Source organism: Bubalus bubalis, chromosome 3 (assembly GCF_019923935.1).
Source record: "Bubalus bubalis isolate 160015118507 breed Murrah chromosome 3, NDDB_SH_1, whole genome shotgun sequence".
Lineage (NCBI taxonomy): Eukaryota > Metazoa > Chordata > Mammalia > Artiodactyla > Bovidae > Bubalus > Bubalus bubalis.
The window spans coordinates 138,656,506-138,669,964 of NC_059159.1; the positions used below are offsets into that span (position 1 = coordinate 138,656,506).

Consider the following 13,459-nt stretch of genomic DNA (forward strand, 5'->3'; position numbering starts at 1 on the left):
GTGGTGTCCGACCCTCAGTGACCCCATGGACTGCAGCCTACCAGGCTCCTCCGTCCATGGGATTTTCCAGGCAAGAGTACTGGAGTGGGGTGCCACTGCCTTCTCCGTGTCTATCACTAGGAAATGGCAAGAGTGCATTGTACTAAAGGCAGTGATCAAGAGGCAGTAATACAAGAGGCACTGAGCAAGACCATCCCTAAGAAAATGAAATGCAAAAGGCAAAATGTTGTCTGAGGAGGCCTTTCAAATAGCTGAGAAAAGAAGAGAAGCTAAACGCAAGGAAAAAAGGAAAGATATTCCCATTTGAATGTACAGTTCCAAAGAAGAGCAAGGAGAGATAAGAAAGCCTTCCTCAGTGATCAATGCAAAGAAATAGAGGACAACAATAGGAATGGGAAAGACTACAGATCTCTTCAAGAAAATTGGAGATACAGGGAACATTTCATGCAACGATGGGCACAATTAAGGACAGAAATGGCATGGACCTAACAGAAACAGAAGATATTAAGAAGAGGTAGCAAGAATACACAGAACTATATAAAAAAGATCTTCATGACCCAGATAACCACGATGGTGTGATCACTCACCTAGAGCCAGACATTCTAGAATGCAAAGTCAAGTGGGCCTTAGGAAGAAGCATTACAACGAACAAAGCTAGTGGAGGTGATGGCATTCCACCTGAGTTTTTTCAAATCCTAAAAGATGATGCTGTCAAAGTGCTGCATTCAATATGCCAGCAAAGTTAGAAAACTCAGCAGTGGCCACAGGACCACAGGAAAAGGTCAGTGTTCATTCCAATCCCAAAGAAAGGCAATGCCAAAGAATGTTCAAACTCCTGCACAATTGCACTTATCTCACACACTAGCAAAGTAATGCTCAAAATTCTCCAAGCCAGGCTTCAACAGTATGTGAACCAAGAACTTCCAGATGTTCAAGCTGGATTTAGAAAAGGCAGAGGAACCAGAGATCAAATTGCCAACATCTGCTAGATCATCAAAAAAGCAAGACAGTTCCAGAAAAACATCTACTTCTGCTTTATTGATTACACCAAAGCCTTTGACTGTATGGATCATAACAAACTGTGGAAAATTCTGAAAGAGATGGGAACACGAGACCACCTGACGTTCCACCTGAGAAATCTGTATGCAGGTCAAGAAGCAACAGTTAGAACTGCACATGGAACAACAGACTGGTTCCAATAGGAAAGGAGTATGTCAAGGCTGTATATTGTCACCTTCCTTATTTAACTTATATGCAGAGTACATCATGAGAAATGCCAGGCTGGATGAAGCACAAGCTGGAATCAAGACTGCTGGGAGGAATATCAATAACCTCAGATATGCAGATGACACCACCCTTATGACAGAGAGCAAAGAAGAACTAAAGAGCCTCTTGATGAAAGTCAAAGAGGAGAGTGAAAAAGTTGGCTTAAAACTCCACATTCAGAAAACTAAGATCATGGCATCCGGTCCCATCACTTCATGGCAAACAGATGGGGAAACAATGGAAACAGTGACAGACTTTATTTTTTTGGACTCCAAAATCACTGCAGATGGTGACTGCAGCCAGGAAATTAAAAGATGCCTGCTCCTTGGAAGAAAGGCTATGACCAACCTAGACAGTATACTAAAAAGCAAAGACATTACTTTGCCAACAAAGATCTGTCTAGTCAAGGCTATGGTTTTTCCTGTGGTCATGTATGGATGTGAGAGTTGGACTGTGAAGAAGGCTGAGCGCTGAAGAATTGATGCTTTTGAACTGTGGTGTTGGAGAAGACTCTTGAGAGTCCCTTGGACTGCAAGGAGATCCAACCAGTCCATTCTGAAGGAGATCAGCCCTGGGATTTCTTTGGAAAGAATGATGCTAAAGCTGAAACTCTAGTACTTTGGCCACCTCATGCGAAGAGTTGACTCATTGGCAAAGATTCTGATGCTGGGAGGGATTGGGGGCAGGAGGAGAAGGGGATGACGGAGGATGAGATGGCTGGATGGTATCACTGACTCGATGGACGTGAGTCTGAGTGAACTCCGGGAGTTGGTGATGGACAGGGAGGCCTGGCAAGCTGCTATTCATGGGGTCGCAAAGAGTCGGAACGACTGAGTGACAGAACTGAACTGAATGTTTATAGTACCTGTAAATAATACCTTGATAAAGCTATTCTTTAATATATCATAGCAGCCTCATTCATAACTGTCAAAAAATGGAAACAAACCAAATGTTCACCAACAGGGGAATGAATAAACTCACTGTGACACGTTTACACCACAGAACATAATTTAACAATGGAAAGGAAAAGAACCAGTGATACACAACAACATGGATGAATCCTCAAACATTTTGAGACCACAGAATAACATACCGAATGCTTTACTGTAAATAAAGAGGCAAGACTCATCTATGACAGTAGAAACCACAAAAGTGGCTGCCTGTAGGAAGCAGGTTAGGGCACGAGGAATGACAGGGATGGTACAGAAGGGAATTTTTTGATGTAATGAAAATGTTCTTTATCTTGGTAGAAATGCAGGTCATATAACTTTACATATGTGTCAAAGCTGCATACTTAAGACTGGTGCATTCTACTGTGTGAAAATTATACTTCAATTAAAAACAAATCTAGTTTCCCACTGAGTACCTGTTTTCTATCTGAAGAACATATCATTTATAAACTGACAAATACAAATGCACTTGTTGACAATTCGTTTCATATTTCTAAGGGCTCCAAGCCACATTTTAGAAGAACAGCTTCCTGGCTGTAAAGTTTTAAGATACCTTACTATACAGTAACATGCAAACCTCAAAATGCTCCATCTGTATGTTACTTCTCTTTTCCACACTTGAGTGCTCTGAATTTATTCCAATAAGAAATCTAAATAATGGTGTTCTTTCTATGCGCATAATATTAAAAATTACATTATATATGGGATAAGCCTATCTTCTCTCTCCTAGAATAGACCCGGACAGACTCAAGTTTTGAATTTGACTTGAAATAATTATTTGTTAAACCTTTACTATGCAATTAGCACTATGCTACATATTAGCTACTCTTTTGGAACTCACAATTTACTGAGAAAGATAAAAACTATCACACGATATAATAATAAATGTAATAATTAAGCACTGTTCTAAACATGTCAGAAATGAAAAATACCTGTAAAGCATGAAGCCACTTTTTCCTCTTTTATTAATGGCAAACATAATTAACTGATAGTGGCACTTTTCTTGCTGAGCAAGGATGCAGTCTCAGAATTCTTCTTAATATTGAGCTCCATGAAGACCCTAACAATGTGCTTGAACTGGCAGAGCAATTAAAGCAGGTTTCTCTGTTACAGTGTGATAAAAATACACAGGAGCAGCAGTCCAAAAAGGCTAGAGAAAGTTTTAGTAAGAAGGCAGAACATTCATTCATCAATCAACATTCATGTGTCCATGGGGTCACAAAGAGTCAAGACAAGACTGAGCATATGCATGTGCAGGCAAGCACACACACATACACACAGTATGAAAGCAGTTAGTGCACACACGTGCGCACACATACACACAATGAAAGGAGTGCATGCGTACACACACAGTATGAAAGAAATTAGTGCACGCACACATGAACACACACACCATATGAAAGGAGTTAGTGCATGTGTGCATGTGAAAACACACACAGTATGAAAGGAGTTAGTGCACGCACATGTGCACAAACACACACACACTATGAAAGGAGTTAGGACTACGAGAGAAATTAAAGCAGTAAGATATGGTCCCAGATTTCCAAAAAATCAAATTTTAGTCAAGAAGCAAAACAGTGATAAAACAGGATGTTGAGTGCTATCAAGTATATACAGGATGTTTGGGCATCTAAATAAGACCACGATGAGGTAACTTTTCCAGGGAAAAAAGTGACTCTTTGGCCAAGTTTCTAAAGCATAGTTAGCCAAATAAAGAAAGATGGAGGTATGTGACATCACCAAGATGGTGACATACGTTGTTCCTGATTTCACACTCTTATAAGAACTAACAACTATTCATAGACAAGACACCACTGAGAAAGATGGAAGGAAAGAATACATGGGAGGCAAGGTAGTATGAGAAAGTATAGCACGTTCCAAAAAACTCTAAATACACTTGCACAGCTTGACATAGTCAATCTTGAAACATGAGGAGGATTTTAATATGTAGTGAGAGTGACAATAGTTGAGATACCACTGATTTTATAAGTTCTACCATTTAATTATTATTATATGCATGTATTCCTTTAGTAAAAAGTTAAATAACAGCTCTAAAGAAATAATGAATCAAGGAAATAATTATTAATAGCTACTAGCCTTAACCCTCAGAGAAGGCAATGGCACCCACTCCAGTACTCTTGCCTGGAAAATCCCATGGACAGAGGAGCCTGGTAGGCTGTAGTCCATGGGGTCGCTAAGAGTCAGACACGACTGAGCGACTTCACTTTCACTTTCCACTTCATGCATTGGAGAAGGAAATGGCAACCCACTCCAGTGTTCTTGCCTGGAGAATCCCAGGGACGGGGGAGCCTGGTAGGCTGCCGTCTACGGGGTCGTACAGAGTCGGACATGACTGAAGCGACTTAGCAGCAGCAGCAACAGCAGCTGCAGCCTTAACCCTAACTTTATATTGGCTCACAACACTTGAACCCACTGATCAATTTTTAAAATAAACTTTTAAATGTGGAAAAGTCTTAGATTTACAGTAAAGTTTCAGATAATAGAGAATTTCCATACATATCTCTCACCCAGTGTCCCTTGTTGATAACTTCTTACATTATTGTGGTACACTTGTTACAACTAAGGAACCATTATTGGCATATTACTATAATTAGACTTCACACTTTATCTGGATTTCCCCAGAACTAGTTTTCTCTAATGTTCTTTTTCTGTTCCAAGATCCCATCCAGGATATATTACATTTAGTTACCCTGTCTCCTTAGCCTTCTCTGAGCGTGACATTTTCTCATACTTTGTTTTTGATGACCTTTATATTTTCAAGTCATACAGGTACAATGGTCAGTTATTATGTTGCATAGTCCTGGATATTCATTTGTTTGATTTTTATCAAAACTAGACATGTGTTCTAGGGGGAAAAACCACAGAGGATTAGGCCATTCTCATCACATCAAGGATACATACTACCAACATGATTTAACACTAATATTAACATTTATCACCTGGCAAGGCTGTGTTTGCCAGGTTTCTCCAGTGTAGTTACTTTCCCTCCCTTTCTACAGTCTACCTTTGGAAGCAAGTTATTAAATACATCCCACACTCAAGGGAAGTGGAGAGAGTTAAGCAAAAGCAGATGTTTTCCTGTAATACTCCTGCATTTTTTAATGATCCAATGGATGTTGGCAATTTGGTCTCTGGTTCCTCTGCATTTTATAAAACCAACTTGAAGATCTGGAAGTTCTTGGTTCACGTACTGTTGAAGCCTGGCTTGGAGAATTTTGAGCATTACTTTGCTAGTGTGTGAGATGAGTGCAATTGTGCAGTAGTTTGAACATTCTTTGGCATTGCCTTTCTTTGGGATTGGAATGAACACTGACCTTTTCCTGTGGTCCTGTGGCCACTGCTGAGTTTTCTAAATTTGCTGACATATGGCATGCAGCACTTTCGTAGCATCATCTTTTAGGATTTGAGATAGTTCAGCTGGAATTCCATCACCTCCATTAGCTTTGTTCGTTGTGATGCTTCCTAAGGTCCACTTGACTTTACATTCCAGAATGTCTGGCTCTAGGTGAGTGATCACACCATCGTGGTTATCTAGGTCATAAAGATCTTTTTTGTATAGTTCTTCTGTGTATTCTTGCTACCTCTTCTTAACATCTTCTGTTTCTGTTAGGTCCATGCCATTTCTGTCCTTTATTGTGCCCATCGTTGCATGAAATGTTCCCTTGGTATCTCCAATTTTTTTGAAGAGATCTCTTAGTCTTTCCCATTCTACTGTTGTCCTCTATTTCTTTGCATTGATCACTGAGGAAGGCTTTCTTATCTCTCCTTGCTCTTCTTTGGAACTGTACATTCAAATGGGAATATCTTTCCTTTTCTCCTTGTGTTTAGCTTCTCTTCTTTTCTCAGCTATTTGAAAGGCCTCCTCAGACAACAATTTTGCCTTTTTGCATTTCTTCTTCTCAGGGATGGTCTTGATCACTGCCTTCTGTTCCATGTCACGAAACTCCATCCATAGTTCTTCAGGCACTCTATGAAATCTAATCCCTTGAATCTATTTGTCACTTTCACTTTATATTTGTAATGGATCTGATTTGGGTCATACCTGAATGGTCTAGTGGTTTTCTCTATTTTTTCTTCAATTTAAGAATTTCCCTAATTTCTTCAATTTCCCTATTTTCTTCAATTTCTTCCGTTTAAGTATCCAAGTCCCCATAAAATTAGTAATACATTCAACAGTAGCAGAACATAACTTTGGTATATTTTCAATACATATCATAGAATAATGTGATACATATTTTTGTGACCAATTTCTTAAAATATTTATGTAGGAAATAAATTATAATTAGACTGCATTTACAAATGTTTACATTTTAATCATCAAGATTACTCACAGTGAATTTTATTACATATCAAATTATTTTAAAATAGATAAATACAGCCCTAAAACTATAATGAAACACAAAACATATGTTATGTCACATGTTTGTTTAAATACAACTTGGGTTAAATATATTAAATAGATCCTGTCAGTCTTTTTTTTTTTCCTTTCATGTCATTGAAGAAAAAAAAGCAAGCATAAATAGCTCATAAAAATTATCTTTCCCTCCACTAACAGTTGCCAGTACTATCTGAAGAATATGTGTATCTGCTTTATCATTTGCATAAAACTACCCTCCCAATAAATCAATGGATTAAAAAAAAATGAAATCAGTCCAAAAGTACACATCTTCCACTTTCAAACACATAATTAATGTGTGTGTTAGTCACTCAGTCATGTTGACCCTTTGTGATCCCATGGACTGTAGCCCACTGTTCATGGAATTCTCCAAGCAAGAATTCTGGAGTGGGTAGCCATTCCCTTCTTCAGGGGATCTTCTAATATATAACATTCAGTCTATATTTGCAGTCATTTAAATTTTAATCTAAAAACAGTGATAGTGGCGTGTGCTGCTACTGCTGCTGCTAAGTCGCTTCAGTCGTGTCCGACTCTGTACGACCCCATAGACGGAAGCCCACCAGGCTCCCCCGTCCCTGGGATTCTCCAGGCAAGAACACTGGAGTGGGTTGCCATTTCCTTCTCCAATGCATGAAAGTGAAAAGTGAAAGTGAAGTCACGCAGTCACGTCCGACTCTTCGCGACCCCATGGACTGCAGCCTACCAGGCTCCTCCATCCATGGGATTTTCCAGGCAAGAGTACTGGAGTGGGGTGCCATTGCCTTCTCCGATAGTGGCTTGTAAATAACTTTAAAAGAATTTCAATCATCTGTTTTAACAATAAATGAATTTTGTGTTTGTGTGCACAGCTGAGGACTATATTACTAATATAGTTACAGAGTTATATAGATGTCGTTTTCTTAGAAAGGATTTCATTTCCCTGACCTGTCAAGAAAACATCTGAAACAACAAAAATAGTCAAAACTATGCATGTATTCTACAGTGAAATCAAGGAACACCTGACTATTAAAAAAATCAATTAATGGAATTACTAACAAGAAAACATACATGACACAAAAATAATGAAACCTTAGATTATTACCTAAAGAAGCCAAAGAACTCTTAACATTTTATTAGTACCTTCCTCAATATTACAAGGTATTTTATAGAAGTATCTGCCAATGCTAACAGGTTTATAGAGACTGTATTAGACTTAACAGAAAAAAAGTAACCAATAACACTAGAAAAGTATGTGTAGGTTGCACTACCCTCTAATGGCAAATGATAAGAGAAATATATGACCAGGTTAATCTTATCCACAGGTATAAACAATAAAATCACAGCTTACCTCACAATCTCTATAATTCCAAAATATCCTGAGTCATGGTTTCACAATTTTTTTTTAATAAAGTTTGAAGTATTATACCCCTTTTCCCTAAAATTTTAAGCTTACATGTGGTAACCTTCAAACACACAATAATTAGGTTGCTAAAGTCAAATGATACTGTATTTCATGCAAATAGTATTTTTATTCTACTGTACTGTACTTTATATCATTTTAATTGCAAGACAAAGGATTGAGTTTAATTATTCATGACAAACGTCCTTTAAATGGCTATATCTCAAAAAAAACTTATAAACACTAAAGTACTACTCTTAAAACCAACAAATGTTTTCTAGAATAAAGATGGTACAATAACACTTACCTCAGTCTTTTTACTAATGTGATCTGTAAACAAAAAAAAAATGGTGAGACTTCATTGAAGGACATTAACATGTAAAATATTTCAATATGTACAAAATATTTAAACTAAGTTATTGAAAAGAATTTCAAAATTCTAAGAGTTACACCAGGCTTCTCTGGTGGCTCAGCAGTAAAGAATCCGCCTACATCCCTGAATCAAGAAGATCCCCTTGAGAAGGAGATGGCAACTTACTCCTATATTCTTGCCTAGGCAAGTCCATGGACAGAGAAGCCTGGTGGGCTACAGTCCATGGAGTCGCAAAAGAGTTGGATATAACTTAGCGACTGAACAACAACAATAAGAGTTACAGAAGTCATTTGGGGGTTGTCTGGGACTCACATCAGATTTATTTTTCTAGGGATAAGATGTTAAAATTTACCATATAATTACTAATTTGCTCAGCTTAAGGACTCATATCCCACTAAACGCCACCCATACCAAGGGGTATTATTAAATTCTAAACATTTGAATGTCATATATTTTAGATTTGTTGTTTTACATAATTTTTTTGGGGGGGGAGCACTTAAAGGGAGGAAAACATGTCTAAAATCAAATCACAGGGTACTGTTAGTGTAAAGATTGTACAGACCACTGCCTTTGTGGGATAAAAGGTAGAATAGTAATTTGTGTCCTGTAAAACTATTAGCTAGGTTTCATAAAATTTAAAACTACATATTTTAATGGTATGATAATACTGTGAAAAAAATCCTAAAAATTAATGTATATTTATGTTGACACAACTATATCGAAATTAAACAATTAAACCATTGACTTAGTAATAACACAGTATTTCTGGGAAATGATTACAAGGAAGACACTGGGAATCCACATAGACAAAAGGTTGAAACTAATAGGTAGCAAGTGTTTTTATTTAAATTGGAGATGATCAAGGTATCTAATATTTAACAATGCTTCTCAGGCACAGTAGAAACTTTCCATTCTCAAGGACTAAAAATAATTTAACAGCATAGTTTCTTATGAGAAATCTATTTGCAAATCTAAAAGCTGGGTCCAATTCTCTAAAGTATCCACTGATCGGAATAGAGTCCAAAAACCCAATAAATGTCAAAATCGTGTTTCAGGTCAAACTACCAAATCCTGATAGGCTACTCAGTCATTCTTCTTGCATGTTCTACTTGGTATTCAATGTAAAGCCAGAAACCCAGGGAAGAACCATGGTTGTGTTTATCATGTTTTGAAATAGTTGTGCAGCCTGCCTTTAACAATAGCATACTAATGTCATTCTCAACTCATCTAATAAATTTACATAATATTTAAACATATGATAAATAAATTAAAGTTTTAAAAAACATTCTTTTCATATCTTTGCCTAGTTTATAATGACATAACTCATATAAAATCATTCTTACTAAAATTGGAAATTTAACATGTATCTGTTCTTTTAACCCCAAAACAAAGTGACTTAATCAGAAAAGTCAGCTACAGGAAAAACTTTCCTCATCCTTAAATGTAAACAATGCAATCCTCTAAATTTATTCCTAACTTCACAGACTAGGATATCCAACCTAAAGGAGATCAGTCCTGGGTATTCACTGGAGGGACTGATGTTGAAGCTGAAACTCCAATACTTTGGCCACCTGATGCAAAGAGCTGACTCATTTGAAAAGACCCTGATGCTGGCAAAGATTGAGGGCAGAAGGAGAAGGGGATGACAAGAGGATCAGATGGTTGGATGGCATCATCGACTCGATGAACATGGGTTTGGGTGTATTCCGGGAGTTGGTGATGCACAGGGAGGCCTGGCGTGCTGCGGTTCATGGGGTTGCAAAGAGTTGGACACGACTGAGCGACCGAACTGAACTCACAGACAGGCTTGTTTCTAAAAACAGTGAAGTTTTTTTTTTATATATTACTGTTACGGTCTTACTAATCCTCATTGACGGTTTTCCTGGTGGCTTAGATGGTAAAGAATCTGCCTCTAATGCGGGAGATCTGGGTTCGATCCCCAGGTTGGGAAGATCCCTTGGAGAAGGGAATAGCAACCCACTCCAGTATTCTCTGCCTGCAGAATTCCATGGACAGAGGAGCCTGGTTACAGTCCACGGGGTGACCAATGTATTAAGTTTAAATTCATACGAGTCAAAATGACTTCAAGATCAATGAACAAACAGATGTTCATTTGGTCAGCAACTACTCTTATTTTCCTTTGAATATAATTCCCTGCAATACAGTTGGACCTTGCTGTTTATCTGTTCAGCAACTGTTTTGACTGGTGTTAAGCATGGCTTGTTGTTATTTAGTTGTTAAATCGTGTCTAACTCTTTTGTAACCCCATGGACTGTAGCTCACCAGGCTCTTCTGTCCATGGGATTCTCTAGGCCAGATTACAGGAGTGGGTTACCATTTCCTTCTCCAGGGGATCTTTCCAACCCAGGGATTGAACCCATGTTTCCTATGTCTCCTGCACTGGCAGGCAGATTCTTTTCCACTGCGCCACCTGGGAAGCCCCCTAATTCTGGTCAGGCGTAAGTCAAATTACTTTATGTGTAAGGACAATAATATGTTTCAAGATGACTCAAAACTACAAATATCAATTTTTATTTTCAGTGATTTTTAGAAAAGGGGCAAATTCAGAAATATAGAAAGATAAATTCTTACTGAAATTTTATGAGGTTTTAATGACTGTGTTTAAATCACTTTAACCCCCAAATAGTTTATTTCCAAGCAGGTTTACATGTTTTACATTCTAAGTAACATATTAATGAAACAATCTTATTTTAAAAATTAGAAAGGTACTTAAACTTAAGTATACAAAGACTCAGAATAGTTTCTCTGGCTTAATAGATTTTGTACATATATTACCTTCAGATTGAAACTCTTTTAGTGATATTGTGAGAGGTTTGTCTTTTCCCTGATGAGTCTTTCTTTTGTCTTTTTTATTCATAACCTTTGACTGAGTCGATGCATTTTCAGCATTTTCATATTCCTAAAAAAAATTACCAACAATAATTAAGCTTGGTTTACACCAGTAAAATCAATTCACCAATATGGAATATGTTTCTTAAAGTTATATTTTTAAAGATAAGAGGCAAATAAAAAAATCAAAACAGAGGCTAGCCAAACTGTATAAAAAGTTACCTGTTTACGGATATACTTAATCTTTTGACTATAAAACACTAAAATAAAAATTAAAAGCTATACCTTGATCTATAACTCTGAGTTGCTCATCCTCTTCTTCATTTCAGGACCAAAGTTAACACAATAATCTAGGGTCAATTTCCTTTTGCAAGCAAACTGAAATCTGGCTTCTGCTAGTCTCTGACACTAAAATTAAAGTCAGCCTCCTGGTGGCTCAGATGGTAAAGAATCTGCCTGCAATGCGGGAGACTCAGGTTTGATCTCTGGATTGGGAAGATTCCCTGGAGAAGGGAATGGCAATTCACTCCAGTATTCTTGCCTGGAGAATTCTATGGACAGACGCTACAGTCCACGGGGTGGCAGAGTCAGACACAACTGACCAACTCACACTTTCCGTTTTCTTTTTCAAAACCAAAGACTTTTTTTTTTTTAAGCATCTCTTGGTTTTTTCAATATACTTCTGACTATGCTTATTTCTCCTTCACTGGTTTCTCTTTTCCCAACTCTGTTCTTTAAAATGCAGGTGCTATTCACCATTATTCCATCCTTAACCTATCTTCATATCCTTTATACCTGTTGTTCCTCAAAATTTAAAGTTCTACCGGATGACTTGTGTACGTACAGACAACTCACATGGAATGTTCAATAAACATCTGCAAACTAAGCATGCTGAACTCCTAGTGAGTACCTTATTTAGTATCACCATCATTACACTGTCTAGGCTAGAAACCTCAGTGATCTTTGCCTATTCTTCCTTTATATTTTATATGCAAATTAGTTACTAGGTCTTGTTGAGTTTATCTCCTAAAGAGCTCTTAAATCTATTCTCTTTTATTCATCCCCAGCAGGGAAGTTCAGTTCAGTTGCTCAGTCATGTCCGACTCGTTACAACTCCATGGACTTCATACTTTGTGATTTCCCTTGCCTTCTTTAACTTAACATTACAATACTCTTCAGTTTTAGCCCCACCACTCATCTTCTACACTGTTACAGCATGAGTTTCTAAAATGAAAACCTGAAATCTAAAAGTTAAAAATATTCAACAGCTCTCTCCCAACAAATGTATAAAAGTAAATCTCCTAAGTCTGCACACAATGTTTATAGTCTATTCTGGAGGCAGTATCTCCAGCAACTCTAGGTACTAAATTACAGTTTTTCAAAATGCCACTCTTTCACATGTATACATACAAGATATAAACTCACCTCTCCTTCCTTGAGAATGCCTTTCTCTTGCCTACGGATGAACTTTTAATACATCAAGTAAGACTCCTGTTTAAGAACCTTTTCCTAGGATATCCTGCCATCCTAAGATATCCTGTCACAACATGGATAGACCTTGATAACATTATGCTCAGTGAAATAAGTTTGAGAAAGAGAAGTACTGAATGATATCACTTATATAAGGAATCTTTTTTTAAAGAAAAAAGTCAAACCTATTAAAAAAGAGTAAAAGTAGTTACCAGGGGATGCTAAGATGAGACCAACGGTGTTTAAGTATACAAACTTATAATGAGTAATAAATAAACCACAGAGATCCAATGCACAGTATAATGAATAAAAATCAATAATACTATATACTACAACACTATCATATGATAAATATCACTTCACTGGCAATCATACTACAATATACAAATATATCAAACTAACACACTATACATCTTACATTTACATACTGTAACACTTCAGATTTATCAAACAAAAAAAGAATCCCTTCCTGAAATCCACCCCCATCAAAAGCACAGAAAATTCTATCTTACTGAATGCCCACTGCAATGAAAAAATAAAATCTCTCAATATTATACACTACAATTATATGTGTGTCTCTCACTCCACTCCTTCTACTAAATTCAATAGCTTGGACCATGTCTCTATCTTTGTACTGCATGCCTAGCAATTTTTGACTATTCAAAAAAAATATTTGGTGAGTGAGTGACAGGATAGAAAATGCCATCCCACACTTTAGCTATTATGAAAACCTTTAGGCTAAAATAATATTTATT

General features: G+C 37.2%; 1 protein-coding gene across 3 annotated transcripts in view; it reads right to left on the bottom strand.

Annotated features, from left to right (window-relative positions):
- The window catches only part of GKAP1 (G kinase anchoring protein 1), a 94,039-nt gene that overhangs the window by 51,373 nt on the left and 29,207 nt on the right, over positions 1–13,459 (bottom strand). For all 3 annotated transcript variants that reach the window (XM_025281947.2, XM_025281946.2, XM_044940237.1), the window contains 2 exons: positions 11,181–11,304; positions 8,319–8,341 (listed from right to left, as the gene is read on the bottom strand). In XM_025281947.2, the coding sequence (XP_025137732.1) occupies positions 8,319–8,341; positions 11,181–11,304 (147 nt within the window). The remainder of the gene's footprint in view (positions 1–8,318; positions 8,342–11,180; positions 11,305–13,459) is intronic.